Source organism: Pygocentrus nattereri, chromosome 9 (assembly GCF_015220715.1).
Source record: "Pygocentrus nattereri isolate fPygNat1 chromosome 9, fPygNat1.pri, whole genome shotgun sequence".
In the NCBI taxonomy this organism is placed as follows: domain Eukaryota; kingdom Metazoa; phylum Chordata; class Actinopteri; order Characiformes; family Serrasalmidae; genus Pygocentrus; species Pygocentrus nattereri.
The window spans coordinates 35,415,638-35,436,680 of NC_051219.1; the positions used below are offsets into that span (position 1 = coordinate 35,415,638).

Consider the following 21,043-nt stretch of genomic DNA (forward strand, 5'->3'; position numbering starts at 1 on the left):
CAGTGAGTACAAATCTGCTTATGGCTTATCCAAACTCATTTTAGTATCTGTTTATTTAAGAGAACACTTCGGTCAAACAAGCTAACATTGCTAACAATAACTGAGAAAGGACAGACAACCAACTGGGATTATACAAATGACATCATGCTACAAGATACACGGTGCCTACAAGTTTTGATTAACCGTTTGATTAACTGTTAAAACTGACAGGTCAGCTCAACTCTAAATGATATTGTGGCTTTTCTTGAATTGACTTTACTTGAGGACACATGAGTTCACCCAACTCAAACTTCTTAGTTCAGTCAAAGGTTCTTTCTTTTTTAGTTTAGCATCTCATGTAGGGCAATAAATTTGTTTGTTATACTTAACATCCCCGCTGGCCAGGAGTCTTTCCATCACACAGCCCTGCTAGGCATCTTTTCATCTTGGGTACATGATTGGGTGGTTATGGCATCACTGGGGCTCAAACTCACAACCTCCTGTTGGGGTAATGGTATAGTCCACTACATCACTCACATGAAGCATCTCCGATTTTGTGTGCAAAATGTTCAAAACACTGTAGAAGTACTATGTTTTTGTTTATTTTGAAAAACAGAATAGTCTCATGTGGTGCAACTGCCTAATAATAATGTCTAATAAAGATACACAATTTATTTCTTTTTTTAACAAATATCATTGTCATATTTTAAACCAGCCATTAGGGGTGTACTTTGTGTACTTCTGGTGCCGGTTCCAAGCCCGGATAAATGGTGAGGGTCGCGTCAGGAAGGGCATCTGGTGTAAAACTTGTGCCAAAACTATCATGCGGATCACAAATATGATTGCCATACCGGATCGGGCGAGGCCCAGGTTAACAACGACCGCCTCCAGTGCTGTTGACCAGCAAGGTGCTGGTGGAAATTGGACTACTGTAGGTCGAAGACCATCAAAGAGGAGAGGAGGAAGGCGGGTTAGAAGGCAGCGAGAGAGAAGGAAAGGCAGGAGTTTGGAGGTTAGAGTAGGGACTCTGAACATGACTGAACATGGGACAATGACTTGCAGAGAGCTTGCAGACATGATGGAGAGAAGGAAGGTAGATATTCTGTGTGTTCAGGAGACCAGATGGAAAGGAAGCAGGGCCAGGAACATTCGAGGTGGATTCAAACTGTTCTATCATGGTGTAGAGAGGAAGAGAAATGGAGTAGGAATAATCCTAAAGTAACAGCTTGTGAAAAGTGTTCTGGATGTAAAGAGAGTGCCAGACAGGATCATGAGCCTGAAGTTGGAGGTTGATGGTGTAATTTTGAATATGGTCAGTTCATATGCACCACAGGTTGGTTGTCAGTTAGAGGAGAAAGAGGAATTTTGGAGTAAGTGGGATGAAGTGGTAGATGGTGTCCCTAGAGAGTAGAGATTAGTGATTGGTGCAGACTTCAATGGACATGTTGGTGAAGGTAACAGGGGGGATGAAGAGGTGCTGGGTATGTATGGTGTGAAAGACAGAAATGCGGAAGGTCAGATGGTTGTAGATTTTGCAAAGAGAATGGAAATGGTTGTGGTGAACACATATTTTCAGAAGAGGGAAGAACACAGGGTGACATACAAGAGTGGAGGGAGGTGCACACAGGTGGATTATATCCTTAGCAGGAGATGCCACCTAAAGGAGATTGGCGATTGTAAAGTGGTAAAAGGGGAAAGTGTAGCAAGGCAGCATAGGGTGGTTGTCTGTAGAATGAGAGTAGAAACAAAGAAGAGAAGGAGAGTGAAGACAGAGCCAAAGATTAGATGGTGGAAGCTGAAGGAGGAGGATGGTTGCAGGCAGGTCAGGGGAAAATTGCAACAGGCCCTTGGGGGCAGTGAGGAGCTACCTGAGGACTGGGAAACTACAGCTAAGGTGGTGAGAGAAACTGGCAAAAATGTGTTGGGTGTTTTGTCTGGTCAGAGGAAAGAAGACAAGGAAAGTTGGTGGTGGAATGAGGAAGTCCAGGAGAGTATTCAGAAGAAGAAGGCAGCTAAGAAAAAGTGGGATAACCAGAGAGATGAAGGAAGTAGGCAGGAGTACTGTGAGGCTAGTCGCATAGCAAAAAAAAAATGGTGGCAAAGGCAAAGGGTCAGGCCTATGATGAGCTGTATGAGAGGCTGGACAGTAAAGAAGGAGTAAAGGACTTGTATCGTTTGGCTAAACAGAGAGATAGAGCTGGAAAGGATGTACAGCAGGTTAGGCTGATAAAGGATAGAGAGGGAAATGTACTAGTGAGTGAACAGAGAGTGTTGAGTAGATGGAAGGACTACTTTGAAGAACTAATGAATGAGGAAAACAAGAGAGAGAGGAGGACAACGGGGGGAGAGATAGTGGATCAGGAAGTGCAGAGAATTAGTAAGGTGGAAGTGAGGGCAGCTTTAAAAAGGATGAAGAATGGAAAGGCAGTTGGTCCAGATGACATACCTGTGGAGGTATGGAGATGTTTAGGAGAAAAGGCAGTGGACTTATTAACCAGGTGGTTTAACAAAATCCTGGAGAGTGAGAGGATGCCTGATGAGTGGAGAAGCAGTGTACTGGTCCCCATTTTTAAGAACAAGGGTGATGTGCAGAGCTGCAGTAACTACAGAGGTATAAAGTTGATGAGCCACACCATGAAGGTATGGGAAAGAGTTGTTGAAGCAAGGCTAAGGCGAGAGGTCCAGATCAGTGAGCAGCAGTTTGGTTTCATGCCCAGAAAGAGTACCACAGATGCAATTTTTGCGTTGAGAGTGTTGGTAGAGAAGTACAGAGAAGGTCAGAAGGAGCTACATTGTGTCTTTGTGGATCTAGAGAAGGCATATGATAGGGTGCCAAGAGAGGAACTGTGGTACTGTATGAGGAAGTCAGGTGTAGCTGAAAAGTATGTTAGGGTGGTGCAGGACATGTATGAGGATAGTGAGACAGTGGTGAGGTGTGCAGTTGGAGTGACAAATGGTTTCAAGGTAAAGGTAGGGTTACATCAGGGATCAGCTTTGAGCCCCTTCTTGTTTGCAATGGTGATGGAAAGGTTGACAGATGAGGTCAGGCAGGAGGCTCCATGGACCATGATGTTTGCAGATGACATTGTAATCTGTGGTGAGAGTAGAGAGCAGGTGGAAAAAAATCTGGAGAGGTGGAGGTTTGCACTGGAGCCGAGAGGAATGAAGGTCAGTAGAGACAAGACGGAATACATGTGTGTGAATGAGAGGGAGGCAGGTGGAAAGTTGAAGATGCAAGGAGTAGAGGTCGTAAAGGTGGATGACTTCAAATATCTTGGGTCAACCATCCAGAGCAGTGTAGAAAAGAGGTAAAGAAGAGGGTGCAGGCAGGATGGAGTGGGTGGAGACGGGTGTAAGGGCTGATGTGTGACAGAAGGATAGCAGCAAGAGTGAAAGGGAAGGTTTTCAAGGCAGTAGTGCATCCTGCTATGATGTATGGTTTGGAGACTGTGGCTCTGTCTAAAAGACAGGAGGCTGAGCTGGAGGTGGCGGAGATGAAGATGCTGAGATTTTCGTTGGGAGTGACAAGGATGGACAAGATTAGAAATGAGCAGATCAGAGGGACAGTGAAGGTGGAGCAGTTTGGAGATAAAGCCAGAGAGGCCAGGTTGAGATGGTTTGGACATGTGTTGAGGAGGAATAGTGGATATATTGGTCAAAGAATGTTGGAGATGGAGCTGCCGTGTAGAAGGAGAAGAGGTAGACCTCAGAGAAGGTTTATGGATGTAGTGAAGGTAGACATGGAGATGGTTGGTGTAAAAGTAGAGGAGGCAGTGGATAGGGCAAGATGGAGGCAGATGGTCCGCTGTGGCGACCCCTAAAGGGAGCAGCCGAAAGAAGAAGAAGAAGAAGAAGATCATTGTCATATTTTCATTAAATACTGTATGTCTTATTCACTGCTTGGTAGCATGGTGTGATTGATGGGGACCTAGTCAGAGAGGCAGAACTGGATATGATGAAATTGGTTATAAAAAAAAAAAATCAAAATATTTGAACCATGCAAGCTATGTGGCTCTAAGTAAACTGTTCTGTATGTCAGCTGGTAGAATGCCAAATTACACATGTCTATAAAAAAAGAAAACTCACTAAATCAACCAGGTAATCAGGCAAGGATCAGGGATATTATTGTTAACAAAAACTATGACTACAATCAAAACTAGCAGTAAAAAAGTACTAGTTAACTGTAACTATAAAAACAACAGTTTTTCAAAACTAAAATCTAATCTAAAATGTCCACTCTGACAAGAACTGAAATTAAACAGGACTTGGAGAAAAAAAATAATAACGTTCACGTTTTCATGTTTTTGGCGGGACTATTTTGCCTTATGTTGCCCAGCTTGTACCTCTCCACCATGAAAGGATTAGAAAAAAAAGTTTTAGGACAAAATCTCTCAAAAGTATAAAGGATGTTTCACGCATCTGGTAGCACATTAACAGTGTTTTCACGCTGCCTTTCTAACGTAGTACCTTCGTTTTTTGATGTAACTTTCAAAGCCATTTAATTCTTCAGACATCTGGTTCCTAATACCACCACTGCAAACAAATCTGACTCTGTCAGTATTTGCCACATTTCTCATTAAAGTTTCAGTGGAATTCTCCATATTCTTCATATTTTCTGAGAATTTACCATATTTTCATTTTTATTCACATCAGTGGAAAAAAAGGTGGACATTCATATATGTGATAATATATACACATCATATAAATACCCGTTCTTACTGAGTACTCTGTCTAATGGACTGCACTGTATGCTTTGTCCTCCACAAGCCCTAAGCATGCTCAGAATTCTGTTGCAGGTCTTCTAACAGCTGCCCCAGGCCAGGTCTAGCTCTACATATGTACAGCATAACTAAAATAGCATATTAACACAGTGATAAAAAGATGACAAATCCTGCTAATGCAGTTCTCTCTGTGCTCTTATTCTGCTATATATTCAGCAGGCTGGAATCTGCAGTTTCAGGAACATATGCAATGTCACTGGATCTGTATTAGAGTGGAAAATTAGCCCAGAGAAGGGAAACATTGTTCTGTTTGTAAAACAACTCAATAAAAACTGAAGGCGCTCACTGCAGCAGAGCGAACAATCAACAATAGAGGAGCTCGGCGAGGTGCTGGCCTGTGCTGTACATAGGTCAGCAGATCGAGTACATTCAGTGTTAGGATTAGCTAAAGTTCAGGGGGTCAATGGTGTGCAGCGGTGAATAAACAGACAGGCTGGAACTGACAGAGGCCATAGAAGGTTTTCATAATATCCGTTTCCTTTAAGAAAGATGAATGCAAAGTAGAGGACAGTTGGCATGATAATGAAATTTAGGCTAAGAGCAATATTTCAGCAGAAAAGATTGTTTTCCAACAAAATGTGAGCACAATCAGGGACATTTTGAGGCAAATCATCCAGCGAAGAGTCTGCCAAAGCACACAAACAGAGACAAACAGACACGCATACATGTGCACACACATACAAACACTTGTATTACCATCATTGTTCATTCAGAAAAAATGATTTGGACATTTTATGATGTAACAGTGACAGGCCATATAACAGGGTGGATTCAGATGCATATATACAGTAGATTGTAGGCCCTGAATGATGAAGCCATTATGCTACTATATTTAATTAGGACTTTTTGCTAATTTAGAAAGCATCAGCTAAAATGTGAACCACCTGTAGTTTTGGATTCAGATTAGCTCCAGATGTGAAAACAGCGGTCAGCTTTTGGTGGCTTTTGGATGATCTGCATTGCAGTTTTGTGAAGTAAATGAAGCAGCTAAGTACACTTAAGCTGTATTTGTTTCCTGCTGCTACACCTATACCAAAATACTCTCCCATAATTATGCATGACTCACCGTGCTAAATAGCCAGTTGCCTCTTATCTACAGTGCAGCACTATATAGCATTTGTTTCATGTTATTTAAATAAGCAACTGATTTTTTTTTGGCCTGTTAAACATCAAATAATATTGTTAATAGTGCAGCTCTGGCTAACAGGACATACAGGAAATGTGCTAATCAGAGGGGCAAATTTGGTCTGATGTGGACCAACAAAAGGAGGTTAAAGCTTACATGCTGTAAACAAAATATTCTTACAATTACACTTCTCATACTAACATCACATGCTTTAGATGTCTATATTAAAACAAAATAACAAAAAATATTATTAACAAAAATAAGACACATTTTCAGTAGACGTATTCAATTTTGCTGCCTATTACAATGGCATTATTTATTCATACTGTGCCTCTGAAATGTTTAGTCTGATCTGGCTAAATATCTCAGTCATATACCCCATGAATATGATGATAATTAAGAGAAAAAATGAAAGACTATTAATATCTGTTACGGTATAATTGAACAAATAACCATAGCACAGTCAAAAAGTTTTGAAAATGATTCTGGGGCAGATTAGTGCTTAATTCCTTTAGTTGTTTCTAATTATAATTCAACAAAAGTAATTTATTTTGTACTTATTATTATTACTAAATGTACTTTTGTTGACAGCCCACCTGCAGACTGCATGTATTGTAGCTTATATATGCATATTATACAAGCAGATGTCCAGCCATTTTGTCTGTTTTCCTCTTGTGAGCGGACAAGAGTGTATAAAAGTACAGACTGTATAGCGAGTTCTTGCACAGTCCTTGATGTGTCCTCCACCTGGCCTCTCTCAGAGGGGGCTGAGTGCTTCAGAGTGCCAGTGAGAGCTGCAGAGAGGGTCACCAAGAAGCTGCCCCTTTCCCCGCCCCAATACCTGATGGGAAGAGCATTTCTCTGACTGCATTAACCTGAGAGAGATAGGGTGGACGCCCGGCGGCCAAGCTACTATGTAATTATGGCATCTCCACCTGGTGTCAGTGTGCGCGTGTGTGTATGTCCTAAAGCACATGTGTCTCGAAGGAAAATCAAATTTACAAAGTTTTCTCCTCACTCCAAATGTATCTGATCAACCAAAGCATGTCTGGTGTTAGAGTTTTTTTCTTTAATTTTACACTGGAGCTAAAACACTGATATCACTGTGTATACCTATATGTTATGCTATCCCTAATTATGCTATGCTAACAAGTATTAAAAGCTTCAACATAACCAGTTACACACAACCAAAAATGGACATAATAGAAAATAGTGCATAAATAGAAAATAGAAATAGAAAATAGTTGATGCATTACTCTAGGAAGTGAAACTTGAATGTGCAGAAGGTTGTGCAATGTTCATAAAACTAATGTCACATAAACAGCTCCACTGTGCAGTGGTTCAGTCAAATGTGTTTAGCTGGACTAAAGAGGACGACGTTACCTTATAGACAGAACTTAGCTAGCCAAAGCTTGAGTCAAAAAACACTACTCTGTTCAATTATGAAGATACTGTTTACATTCCAAATAAATACCACATGAACCTGGCATGTAACTCACTCACTCACATTTAGCAGGCTGAAGATTTTCCACAAGTGGGTGCAGAAAATGTAATACCATGATACATTTGTACATATTACTATCTTACTTTTGTGAGGTTTAATGAGTTGAAAAAGAAAAATACTGTCTACAACTGTGCTACAGGACATCCAGTTAAACAAGACTAATTATTAGGGATGCACCAATAAGGTAATTTTGGACCGATGCTGATATTAATATTTTTCATGTACAAATGATACTAGAAATGCAAAACTAAACTTCTGTCCAATGCATGTCTTCTTTTACGCAATTACCTGCCAATACAAATGATCCTAAACAACAGTGTGCATCCATGATGCTCTTTGGAAACATGCAGTTGATCAGTGTTATTTTAGCTAATATACATGATATTCAAAAGAGTTGTGATACTACATTTATCATATCATATGATAAATTATCACATTGCCAGTAGCTAAGGTGGTGCTATTAGCACCCAAATAGCCATCAGTGCATGGCACTGTGTCCTTGTTTTAGTTTCAGAATTATTTTAACATTCATTTGCTAGCCATGTACCTAAATAATGGACCAACAGGATTGTACATAAACTTTTACAAAACAAATTCAATAGCAATTTAGTGGCAGACTGAGTACAAACATTTAAAAAAATATTTTATTGTATGTATATATATATATATATATACATGTGTTAATGCAACAAGATTTTAAAAAAAAATTGAACATTTCTATTGATCTATTTGTTATTAAATGCTTATGCAATATTCAGGGCACCTGTTTTATGTATATCTTTTAAATGTTTAAATATTTCATCTACAGAAACTGTCTTAGTCATTCACAAGTGAAAGGAAATCTTCTAGCCACAGTGGGTTAAATCAGTATTTGAGCTAACATTGGATAATAGACAGTAATTGTCATCTAGATGAACTAACTTTCTGCTTAATGGATGGATGATGTTCAGTCATGCTGGCTTGTTGAGAACATACTGGCTTTTCACAGACCCATGCAGCACATGCATGTGACTGGATGAAGGCCTGTGTGCCTGCACGTGTTATTCTGAAGGTACCTTTGCAGATTAATGGAAAACAGAAGTCGCTGGCTAATCTACTGATGGAGCCGGCGAGTACAAAGAGACAGCAGGGTTATTATTCAGAAGCAAACAGGAGAGGAGGTGCTGCATGAGGATCAATTATCTGACAGTGGGCCACGCAAGATATGAAAATGAATGCAACGCTCAATATCCATTACCTCCTGCTGCAAGCACACCTCTTGAAGAGGTAAACCACTTTAAAAGCCCTTTCTACAAGAGAGCTGCATGAGGGGAGGCTGTGATTGCTTCCTTAGGATGTCTCCATCAATTCCATTTTAAAGTGCACAAAAATTACCCCTGCATTCAAAGTCAAACAAAAACATATACAGCGACTTAGAGGAAACCATGTATTCTGTATACAAAATAAGTTCTTATACACTTACAAAAGATTTCATAATTGTTTTTTTTTTTTGTACTGTTGTACTATTGTCTCCGACTTGTTATTGTTGCAGTGTCAGTCGTGCATCTGAGCAGAGTGGAGGGAAAATAACAATGCATTATTCAGGCAAGTCAAATGCATAAATACATGAGTAAAAAGTTGTAAAAAGCGGCTCCTGTCTGCTATTAGAGGAGAGTATGCGGGAAATGCGGCTTTTTAATGCGCCCAGCTTGCTGTAATCTTCCTTATCTCTCTCCAACACTGCGCCCGGTCCTTGTGAGGTGATCGGGAAAGGGGTTGAAAGAGAGAGGGAGAGTGTGTGTGAGAGAGAGAGAGAGAGAGGGAAGAGGAGAAAGACAGGATTTGTTTAACAAGTATCACTGCTCGCCAGCGGATGAGCAGCGGAGTGAGCCGCGGCGATAGCATTCAGAAACTCCATTATCATCTGAGAGGAGAAAGCCTCCATTCGGCAGTCTGTGTGCGCGTCTACAGGGGTGGATCTGGGACACGGCCCTATAGGGTGCGCGCAAGGCGGGCATGGGTGCTGTGCAGGCAGGAAAAAGCCCGTTATTTATTTATGAGTGCCCTCTCCGCCTCACCCTTCACTAATGCACACCTCATACATACAGAAGACAGCGGCTTATCTCCACTGCCAAACTGGATTACACCGTAGCGTATTAGCATGGGCCACAATGCAGCTCCGCTAGCTGCTCTACTGAAGCAGAATACTGGAAAACTTTGCAGAGCAGGTCGGTGTCATAAAACGCTAACAATGACAGAACTGGCAAAATCAAACACTGATACTGATACGTGTTTGAGGCATCTCAGACAAAATGATGCTGCTCTGTTCCTCTTTGTGGTATTAGCAGCAAAGGCTTGAACTTGAAACCCTTTGGAACTCTAGGTGGTGAAACACGCCTTTTAGACACTAGACGTGGGAAATTAAGTCTAGCCTTTCAGTCATTACAGCACAAACCAGCGTCACAGTTAGCAAAGTGAGCTAGGTAACCTTAGCTATTCTCATTGTTGAAATTATAGCAAGCACTGAAGTTTGAGAAAAATGTCTTTTGAACAACTTTGAACAACTTTGCGTTTTCGGTACCACATCTGCGCCTTTTACTCACCAAACGGGGAACAATAAATCTAGCCTTTTAGTCATAACAGCACAAACTAGCATCACAGTTAGCAAAGTGAGCTAGCTAGCTAGGCTTAGTACCACAATTATAGCAAGAACAAAAGGTTAAAAGTTTGAGAACAAAGTCTCAGAACAAGAGCAGATTGTGGAAAATAAATCCCTTGCAGTGTGGAATATGTCTCATATCAGATGTAACATACAGCAACCCAAACAAGCCTTTTGTTTTGTTCAAGTCACTTAAAACTGAACTTCAGCAAATAAATACTGTTGCTGTTGTAGTAAAATGTCTAAAATGGTGACCAAATAGGAATGATAACTTCTCTCAAACTGGTCCCCAAGGTCCCGAGATGATCACATTTTTGCTCTATCCTTATGTGTTTAAGCAAAAATGTGGACCAACTGTACTAATGTAACAAGATTTTATCTTAAATCATTTTGCACCATTTATATTGAAATGATGAATTTCAACAACAGAAATGTAGAAAAAGCCAAAGAAAAAAAGGTAGGATCTAATATATAATAAGCTACTATAATAATCATTACAAAATAAAGACTGTAGACTATGTTGTCCATCCCTAATCAGTGATCATCCCAAACTACAGCAGATTCAGCATCAGAACAAAGCTTGAAGTTACTGAAATCACCTTGGTCAATGTAGGAAGATCTACATGAATTTGCCATAGTGATGGCCCAGCCACAATGATATCATCTTATGATGAGGGTCTGCTGGTTCTCAGCCAGAGCGAGTCACGGGCAGGCTGACGTCAGCTGGGCTAAATATATTCAGCGGGAGGCTGAGGAACGGAGTGGAGATCCTCCAGCAGATGGAGTGGGGAAGCAAAGGAAGAGCTGATGATGAGTGTGAATAGTGTCCCATGTCACACAGACAGGTGAGACACACACACGCACACATATATATCACCCCCTCCCGTACTCTCCCACTCCTTCATTCACAGGCCAGCACATGCTTCCACACAGTAGAGTGAGAGAGCGAAAACTCATTTGCGCAAGGCATTGCTGGCCGTGCCATGTCAGCGGCTCCATGGCCATGCAGATGTCACTCGGAGTCCGGCTGCGTCTGAGTAAAGAGCTGTCATGAGGAACAATCAGGCGGCGGGGCGGCAGCGACTTAGCTTTCACTTCAAGTCACGTCCTGCTGGGGCAAGTCACACGCCAGGCCCTGCACCTTAACCAGCCTTTAACCAGCCCCATCCATCAGACCGCTGTTCATTCATGACAAGCATATAACTACACTATATAACCTAAGCATCCACACTCCCCTTCTAATGTGTGGATTCAGCTACTTTAAAGCAAAGGTTTTGCTGAAAAATCAACTTCCCTTTATTCCAAATGCAGCTAATCCGCCAAAAAATGTTCTACTGTTTGGAGCTCTCTTTAACAAAAAACCCTCGCTACAAAGTGCTACAAGCTATAAATGCAGTGTTCAAATGAATGTGACAAAACTAGAAACGGTTGGTCTGTAGTTTATATAGCACATATAAGCTAGCTAGCTAGTGGATAATCTATCTGAAACTTTAGTAAGCTTTAAAAGAACGTGATCTGTTTAGCTGACAGCTTCAGCTACTACAGCTAATGTGCTAGCCAGCATACTTGTTATTCAAACTATGTGCAACAGCTTCCAGTTACTTTGTTTCTTTTCTACAAACTCAGCTTTTACTGCACGTAGTGCTACATTGTGTCTCTCAGACCAAAGGGTTTTTTGAAGCTGTGTTGAACCTGAAGCTGCTGCGAGCTCCGCATGACCGCAGCAAAACTGGCAGGCAAAGACACACATACAGATGTCATGAAAATCAAGACATTTACAGATATCCAGGTTTTCGACCCATAGCAGTTTAGCCCTGCCCATTCATGCTGAAATTATAAGGAGTGTCACAGTCTTACAGGCACAGTAACAAAAACAGCGTTGTTTGCTCTAAAGGATAAAGAGGGGTTGGATAATGGCCATGCAAATGTGAATTGTGATACAAATGTATAAGTTCAGTTAAAGATTAGGCCTTTTAAGATCTCATTATTTTCTCATATAGCTCTCGTCTACATCTCAGAAATCTTAGAGAAATCTCTCATTGCAGAAGGAGACTGAGCCAGACCTAATCGTCCAATATCAGCGCCTGACCTCACTAATGCTCTTGTGGTTGAATTGAAGTAGGAAGCTTTCTCAGAAGAGTAGAGGCTGTTATTGCTTACAATAGTAGACAAACTCCCTAACATAACCCTTTATTCTGGAAGAAATTATGAACGAACAGGTGTCTTAATACTTTTGTACAGACTCACTGCCAATTTATTAGGTACAAGTCAAAGACCATCTTTGATTTGTTTAATTTCAAGTCAAAACCAAAATAAATGACAAGTTATTCATTTTTCAGATCTGGAGCTTCTTACACATTTAAATACTTGTTGATCCCTCATTCATAACAGTACTGAGACACACACACACACACACACACACACACACACACACACCTTCCAAGCTGGTTCTCCTTCATAATGGTCCTGAGATATACTTTATTTCTCCTTCGGCAAAGAAAAAAACGTCTTTAAAAAGAACAGCTTATCTTTGAAATAACACAAAAACTTCTAGCCACCTTGCTAACATAATGTAAACTACAGCCTTAAACCATTACCCATACATGCTTGCTTATGTGGTAATACTGCACAGCATACTGCTATCTATAAAATGGCTAAAAATAAAAGATAAACGTCTTGAAAAATAGTAGGAGCTATCTTTAAGCCCAGATTATGGCTGAACTTTTGTCCATTATATACTAATCTTGTAGCTAGGAACCTTCAGCAAACCTCAGACACCAACCATGCTGTTGCTGAGCAAGCAACATCTGAGGTAAAATTGTGTAAACTACATTTTTGGCAATCACTTTTAGCTTTGCTGACAAAAGTGTTAAAATGTGTGCACACAGCCAAGTAATTTCCATAGAAAAGCACGGCCAGTAGAATGCGATGCTTTTGCAGCCATACACAAACCTCAGCTAGAGGGGTGTAAAGCTCCCTGGCATTGGTCAGGGCAGTCCAGAAATTGTGTTCTTTGTAGTGATGAAGCATCGAACACCTTTGGGATGAGATGGAGTGCCGTTTGTGAGCCAGACCTAATCGTCCAATATCAGTGCCTGACCTCCTTAATGCTCTTGTGGCAGAATGGAAGTAGGAAGCCTTCTCAGTAAAGTAAAGGCTGTTACTGCTGCAAAAAGGGGACAAACCCCCTGATAGCACCCTTCATTTTGGAAGAAGTAATGGACACATGGGTGTCTGGATACTGTCAGTTTATTAGATACGGTGCTGCAACTTACAAGAAGTGCTTTGTCTAGCTAGAGAAAGTGTCTTTGCTAGAAAGTATCTTTGCTAGTTTCCTGATCAAATTAGCCACTGCTTTCTTTTTTTCCCTCTCTTTGTTCTATAATACTTCATATACAATGAAGTAACAATGTTTGCTATCCGGTGTCTACCAGAAGAAGATGGGTTCCCCTTCTGAGTCTTGGTTCCTCTCAAGGTTTCTTCCTCTTCTTGGGAGTTTTTCCTTGCCACTGTTGCCACTGGCTTGCTCATGGGGGCTTGGACCTGGATTTTAATTTTCTGTTCTTTTTGTAATACTGATTGTTCTGTAAAGCTGCTTTGTGACAGCACCTGTTGTAAAAAGTTCTATATAAATAAACTTTGCTTGCTTGCTAGTTACCAATATCAATAATGAAAGCTACAAGTACTGTCTATCTGCTTGTGAATTTTGGTGGTTTACCAGGCTTTCCATGATTGTTAGGAGTCTACTTTTCTCTATATTTTTTAAATATTTGTGAAATATGCATCATTTTAAAACTTTTTTCTTTTATTTCTTGGAAACACCTAGTTTTTTTACCTTTGACCGCTCCCTCCTTTATGCATGCATATAAATCATACATTTAATCCCCTCAGTAATAACATCTGAAACATGAATAAATTGTACTTAACGGCTGTTCTGACTGGACATTACAAAAATGAAGGGTGGTCTCTTTTGTACAAGACTGTATAAAGTAGATGCACTTAATAAACTGGTAGCCCAGTGTAGCGTACATCAACCAGACGTAAGCAGTATTAGTTAATGCTCCAGCACGGCTTTTTGAAGAAATTGTGCACTGATTGCACTTTCGCAGCATCTAAAAGAAATTATGCAGCGTCTCCTCTGTAGGGATCATTTTAAGTACTCACCCCAGGGGCAAACTCGAAACTGTGCTTTCATATTGACTGAACTTTGTTTTGTGGAGAAACCATATACTTCTGCATCTCCAGGGATCTCTCACCTCCTCTAGCTGCACTATGGGGAAGATCTGCAGCAGAGCTATTACTAGAATGGGCTTCCACAGCTGCTGTTTCTCCTTGTATGCTAGCACCTTGCAATGTGACAAGTGTGTAATGACGGGGAGAGAGACAGAGAGGCAAGGGAGAGGTTTGCTTGTGTTATGTGTGTCTCTATGTGAATGTGTGTTCAACTGCGTCCTCAGATCCAGTCAGCAGGTAATGGATCTGCGAGAAATGAAGCGTGCCTCCTCAATTAAAGAACATAGCTTTGACGTCAATAGAAGGACAAACACATTGATTTCTCCATTAGAGACTTACACCAGCATGCCAACAAATACCCTCATTTGGGGGAAAGGAGGTAACAGTCTGTGCATGAAGCTGATACTATGCCATTTCTCTGTGAGATTCTCTTCACTAATAGGAGTGTGCAATATTTCAGGGACTAACATTATTCATATTATGGGGAAATTAACAGTCTTATAATGAAATTACAACCTATAATTACAACCCATAACTTGGAGCCCCATTGCTGCTCCTGCACAAACTGATGCATTTTTTCATTGACGCTTTCACGATTGATTCGTTAGCCCCTTATATCCAAAGCTTAGTACATACTAAGGCTTATTATTCAGTAACTTCAGGGACTGATGCAAACTGGCTGAGCTATTCTTAGGTTACTGAAGTGTGTAATAAAACACTTTGGGCCTAACTGTGTACCCTGGCCATTTAAGGGGCTAGATGAACACTTATATCTTATATCTTATAGTGGATAAGATCAGTATAGCCGTTCACTAGCAGGGTCAGATGTGGTGTAGAGAGAACATCTGGAGATAACCATGAGAAATTCTGATTTAAAAATAAGCGTGACTGCAGACTTATTAGGGTGGGAAATAACAGGGTAAAATTTCTAAAACAATCCAATGCCTTGTGTGAGTATGGGGCGATGGTGAGCTTGTCAAGCACCAAAAGTTGAACAAGTTCCCAGTTATATATTCTCACTAGGAGATCAGGTCTGACCTCGAGAGACCAGCACTGCCCCAGCTATACTAACAAGAGTCACTGGTGATGTTACCTTCACAATGCTGCATTTGGTCTGGATAACAGCATCGGCCAAAAATGTAATATGTATATTTGCTAAATGTATGCTAAATATGTACATGTAAGGTCTATTTTAAAGTTTTAATTTATCTTAAGTGTATTTTATATGTGGTTAAGAGACTGAACTTGTTTTAAAAAGGTTAGTATATTATAATAGGTTAGTACTGTATTGGCCAAAAGGTTAGTGTTATCAGCCCAGATATTTCCATATTGATTTTATCCTTATTCACTAAACATCAGTAGTTTTCCTTTTGCTCCATGTATGAACAACTAATGAAGAGGAGAGATTCTTATTTCACAAATGAAAACTCATACTACTGCTGTTACAGGCATATAGTTCTCATATTCGAACCACTGCTGTTATGATGTGATTGATTTTGGCATTTGCGTTGCAGTCTAGATAAGCAATATTTGTCTCCTCCATCTGAAACAATATTACACAGAGAGAGAGAGAGAGAGAGAGAGAATTCCTTTCTTAGAGAGAGGGAGAGTGAACGCAGTAGTAATAGTCAGTAGTTTTGGACGTGTTCAGTTCACACACAGCTCAGCTGCAGCCATGATCAATTCGGTCATTGATCCGGCGGTCTGGCCCACTGCCCTGCTCTTCTGCCCATCCAGCACTGGCTCCTAGCACACTGCAGTGAGCCCTACTGATCCTCTTATTCACAAGCACACACACACACACAAAATCCTTACACACACAAACGCCAGAATCAAACACATTCACTTTTGCTTTTTTTCAAACAGCAACTACTTGACCACCTACAAGTTCAATATTGCCTGAATCAATGTATGATAGCTGCCCTGCTCTATTTAACTCATAGAAGCCTACATGTATTATAGCTGTTTAATGATACATTCAATTTAAATGTAATTACATGACTGATTACAGTTCAATTACATTCAGTTTACCTTCTTACTGACAGGGTCAAGCCCAGCTCCAGAGTTTTTTCTGTTTGTTTCAATGTCAAAACATTCACAATAGTAAGTTTCTTCAAACTAGTGATGCACCAAAATGAAAAGTCTTGGCCGGCACGTCATTCAAGGAACTGCATTCCATGATTTTTAGTTTTCAATGTGATTTTTAAAAATTGCTTAAATAACTGTGGCCACTGATGGCTTTAGCATGCGAGCATGGACTGCTTCTGTTTCTTTGCTGTATTCTTTGTATCAAATGTGTTTTCAGTTGGTATCAAACCTGTAGTAGACATATTAGTGGGTCCTGTACCCTTTTGCAGTACATGAACACTGATTGTAAACAGTTTGTCTAACAGAGGAATGTCCCAGTGTGGCTGCAGGTTTTCACTCCAAACAAGTTGGAGCACACCTGATTCCACTTGTTTAATCAGTCAGTCTCAGTCTTCGAACATTTCGTCAGGTGATCTCCTGCTTTGTTGGAGTGAAAACCTGCAGCCACACCAGCCCTCTGTGGATAAGAGTGGACACCCCTGGTCTAATGTCTCTCAGAAACAGTGAAACAGTTCCACACAGCTCCTGTCTTTGTGCTGAACAGCACAGGAGAACAAAAGAAGCATGCAACGTTTTTAACTACTGGATCAAATTGACATCCCCATTAAAATTACCTGCGAAGCCTTAGATTTTGACTCTTCAATGAAGACATATTTGTTTTTCAGACTTTTTATTGTTATTAAAAGGTTTTTGCCTTTTCTTTGCTTTCAGCAGCCAAAACTTTGGTACATCCCTAAAAATAGCTCCTCTTCTACTTAGAAAGTCAAATATAGAATGGACTGAATGTTTCCAATTTGCGCCTGCAAAATTCCCCCATTTGTTTCAATGAGCTATGAGTGAGAAATAATTAAACAAAATGTAAGAAGTGCCGTTTTAAGGAATTTACACCATGGGGGTACCTAGGAGGCAACAGTGTATTATCTCTCTCCATCCTTTCTCTCGCTCCCTTACTTAGCTGGCCACCACTGTTCTCCAGAATGCACAGCGTCCACTCTCCTCTCAGTCATCCAAGGAGAGCTCAGCCAGCGGAGGGAGGAGGTGACGACCAGCAGTGTCGGACACGCTGTCTGTTTCATTATGAAAGTGACGGGTAGGCTGCTGTCCATTAGCAGCCCGCTCGGCATCAGGAGTGACTTAACATAAAGCAGTATCTTAATCAAGCATTAGCACAGCAAGCGAGTGCCATCCTTTGTGTGTTTGTGAATGGCAAGGGGAGATAGGAGGTAGGCCTCTCCGTGAGCTTCATGCTCCTTTTTCCGTCACTATAGCTGGCATGAGAGGCAGCTAATTAGGGCTGCTGGAAAGCTGCGGACGTCCTGTTCCACAAGGCTCAGTAATTGCTGCTTATGCTGGTCAGGCTAGTAGACGCAGAATGCTGCTTAATAACGGGGTCAGGGCTGAACAAGCATCGCACGCCATTACTCAGGGACAAACACACTGGCACACTAAACACACTCCACTCCGGTGGTAGAACACTCCCCCATTCTCTACTGAGGAACTCCCACCCACATTTATGCATATCATGAATATGCTAATACATGATTATTAATGGGACAAGCACCATTACATAAGTGTGTCATTATATCGTGAACATGGAATGCAGAGAACTAAGGGTAGACTGTAGATAGTGCTGATGTTAAGGCTATTTTACCTAATTAAGCGCTATTAAAGATGCTGTCATAGACGTAATATAAATGACTTCAAACAAAACCTGCAGTAGTAAAGCATATTTTTAGATTTGAACAAACTTTTTAACTGAGTGACGAAAAAACAAGATTATCAATGGATGTAATTCCTGCTGTCCCTGAGCTACAGAGACCACTGTTAAAAGAGACAGATGAGGATCAAAACTATGAGACTTACTTTATTTAACACAGAAGTGTAGAGAAGTGCTTTTCTGTGGAACAAAGCCTGCTGTTCTCCACTGCAAAACTGCTCAATTCAAGGTAACTAATGTAATATAGATGTAGATGTAATGTAGCTAGATTTGATTTAAGATAGATAGATTTAACTGTTCATTTCACTCATTTACTACTTAATTCTATGTAAGTTATTCAGTATGGTACCAGAATCAGTATTAGTGAGTACTAAAAACGTGTACTCAGTCTGAGAAAAATTACACAGATGCATCCCACAGTGCAACTGCAGACACATCAGAAGTGGGTTCAAACGTGACTAGCCAATCCCAAAATCCAAAAAGAACCGTTTGACAGCAGGAACTTCCTTCAAAATGAGTGCTGAATTAAGAATGATTAGAGCAGAGCCACTTGTAAAATCACGTGTGTAATGTGGCTCTGTAAAGATGGATAGCAATAAATATAACCAGTAAAATCATAAACTAAAAATGCCTACTGAGCTGAGAAAAATGGCCACAGAGCTGTACATATAGACAGCAGAGACTTCAAGTGACCTTTGTAAGTTGTTAAAGTGGCTGATTCTTGATTCAGATTATTTTGCTCTGTATGTTTTGTTATTTTTCAGAACTAAAGAGAGAAACTATGTTCTCTTTATGTATTTGGTTATTATTGCTGTGCTTAATACTGAAAATGTTTGTTAGTAACTGGTACTACTGAAAAGCTGGGTTTGAGTTAAATTATTATTAATGTGATATATCACCAAGTTACACTGCAAAATAGGAAGAGCTAGTCACTTTTGGGCTTCCATGGGGTTTTAAAGGGTAAAGACATCACAATCTTAAGCAAAGTTTTGGAAATGTGTTATTTGTAAATAAACAGAAATTCTGCACTAAAATTAGCCAAATGTTGCCATATTTTATGTTTGTTCCCTGTAGAGGTTAACTTATTTTCACTCAGAAAATCAACAGAACTGGTATGTTGACCAGGGGTGTTCAAACTTCTAACATACAACTATATACATATATTGCACACTGGACTTGTTACCAGCTGATACCCAGTATTAAATGCCTTTTATTAGGATCTGAGACAAAAAACAGTTTTGTAGTGTTTTGTAGAGTTGTACATATGTAGTGTTTTTTGTGTATATCTGCATATGTAAGAAGTAGACTGAACTTACCACATGGTCCCTTGCGCATCACCTTGATGCGCCTCTGCATGCTGCACTGTGCCTTCTCCAGCTCACACTCATTGGTGTAGGTGGAGGAGTCTGAACCACAAACAGGTGCCACCACGGACGGACATGTCACCTTCTTACACACACAGTCTCCTTTCGATGGGTCTGCAGAGTCTCTCTCACACACAGCGCCAAAACCACACAGCTTCCCTCGACAGCCTGCAGAGACATATGAGCACAATCAACATGAGAAAATTACAATCAGACGAAAAAAAAAAAAAAAACAGCACTCAGGAAAATTAAGTAATTGAGCATGATTCTGATTGTGCTGAAGCGCAAAGTAGGAAGAAAATAAACGGCAAATAAGATTCTTACATTATGAATCTTGGGTTTACAGACATGTATAAAGAAGTGAGATTTGTACATTGCAAGGAAGGTTTATAGGTTGTTACACATATATGTCAAGTATAGCTGTTGTTGGAACAAAATCTCATATTGCCAAAATAGAAGAAGGAATAACATACTTTGCTTTTAACGGACATCAATAAGACCAGACTTATTTCATGTCATTGTTGGTCATTTCTTTTGGTCTATTCTTCATGGAATTTACAAACAATGTAAAGGACAACATGCATTTACAAATTATGTCAAAAACGGAAAAGAATGGACATACAGCAGTCAGACATATGTAGACATCTATGTAATTACATACAAATAACAATAATATGTCCCATATACATATATATTATCTCTGTCCAAACAAGAAATCATGTCTATCCAAAATCATAACTTTACAGGGGAAGGCAAAAACTTTTATTGTAAATTAATGCAAAAGGTGGTTTTCTAAGCATTTTTAGAGCAGTTCTATTGGTCCAATCATTATGAAATTGTCATTATGAAAAGGACAGCTGCCATGTACAAATGCACAAAAAGTTTTTTTCAGATGATAAATAAGTACTAATATGTAACCATATTTTTCTATGACTAAACCTAACCCTAAACTGAACCTCAGCAATTTAAATAGAAAAGAGAGAAAAAAAAACATGGGACATTGAAACATTTTACAAAGTCATTTTGTTAAAAGCCCTTTACAAAGCCACAGTCTGGAAATGGTAAGTTAGGCTTGATTTTCTATAATTTTACTACAAAGTCAAGCCATTTTTGTCTGGCAAATTTACAAAAACACAGAGACAATAACCACCATTCACAGAAGAATTAAGTCATCTCATTCAGAATTGCAATGTGAAGTGAAATTACAGAATCATCTATGAAAATACTAATGGCTACAGAGGCCCGAGGGACTAACCATCTTGTCGCTCTATCCTGTTCTCCCTCTTATTTTCTCTGTTGCCTTCTCTCTCGTTCTCTTTCCCTCTCTTTTCTTATCAGCAGTTCTCAGGCCAGGTAGAGGCTGGAGGGGCATGACCACTACATGGGCTCTAGTTTCTGTCTGGCTGTTCCTGATCACTGACTTCAAGCATTTCACACACGCGCACACACGCGCACACACACACACACACAAGCACACGCACACACACACGCACACACACACCCCATTCTGTCACATCCAGTGCTGACAGGTGAGCGTTCATGTCTGTGTTAATTCCAGCAAGATAACACATTTTCTCTCTCTTTGCTTTCTCTCTTTCTTTGAGGACAGAGCA

At 40.2% G+C, this 21,043-nt stretch overlaps 1 protein-coding gene across 11 annotated transcripts in view; it reads right to left on the bottom strand.

The window, feature by feature from the left end:
* The window catches only part of agrn (agrin), a 323,933-nt gene that overhangs the window by 128,722 nt on the left and 174,168 nt on the right, over positions 1 to 21,043 (bottom strand). For all 11 annotated transcript variants that reach the window (XM_017709231.2, XM_037541557.1, XM_037541562.1 and 8 more), the window contains one exon: positions 19,383 to 19,598. In XM_017709231.2, coding sequence (XP_017564720.1) covers positions 19,383 to 19,598 — 216 coding nt within the window. The remainder of the gene's footprint in view (positions 1 to 19,382; positions 19,599 to 21,043) is intronic.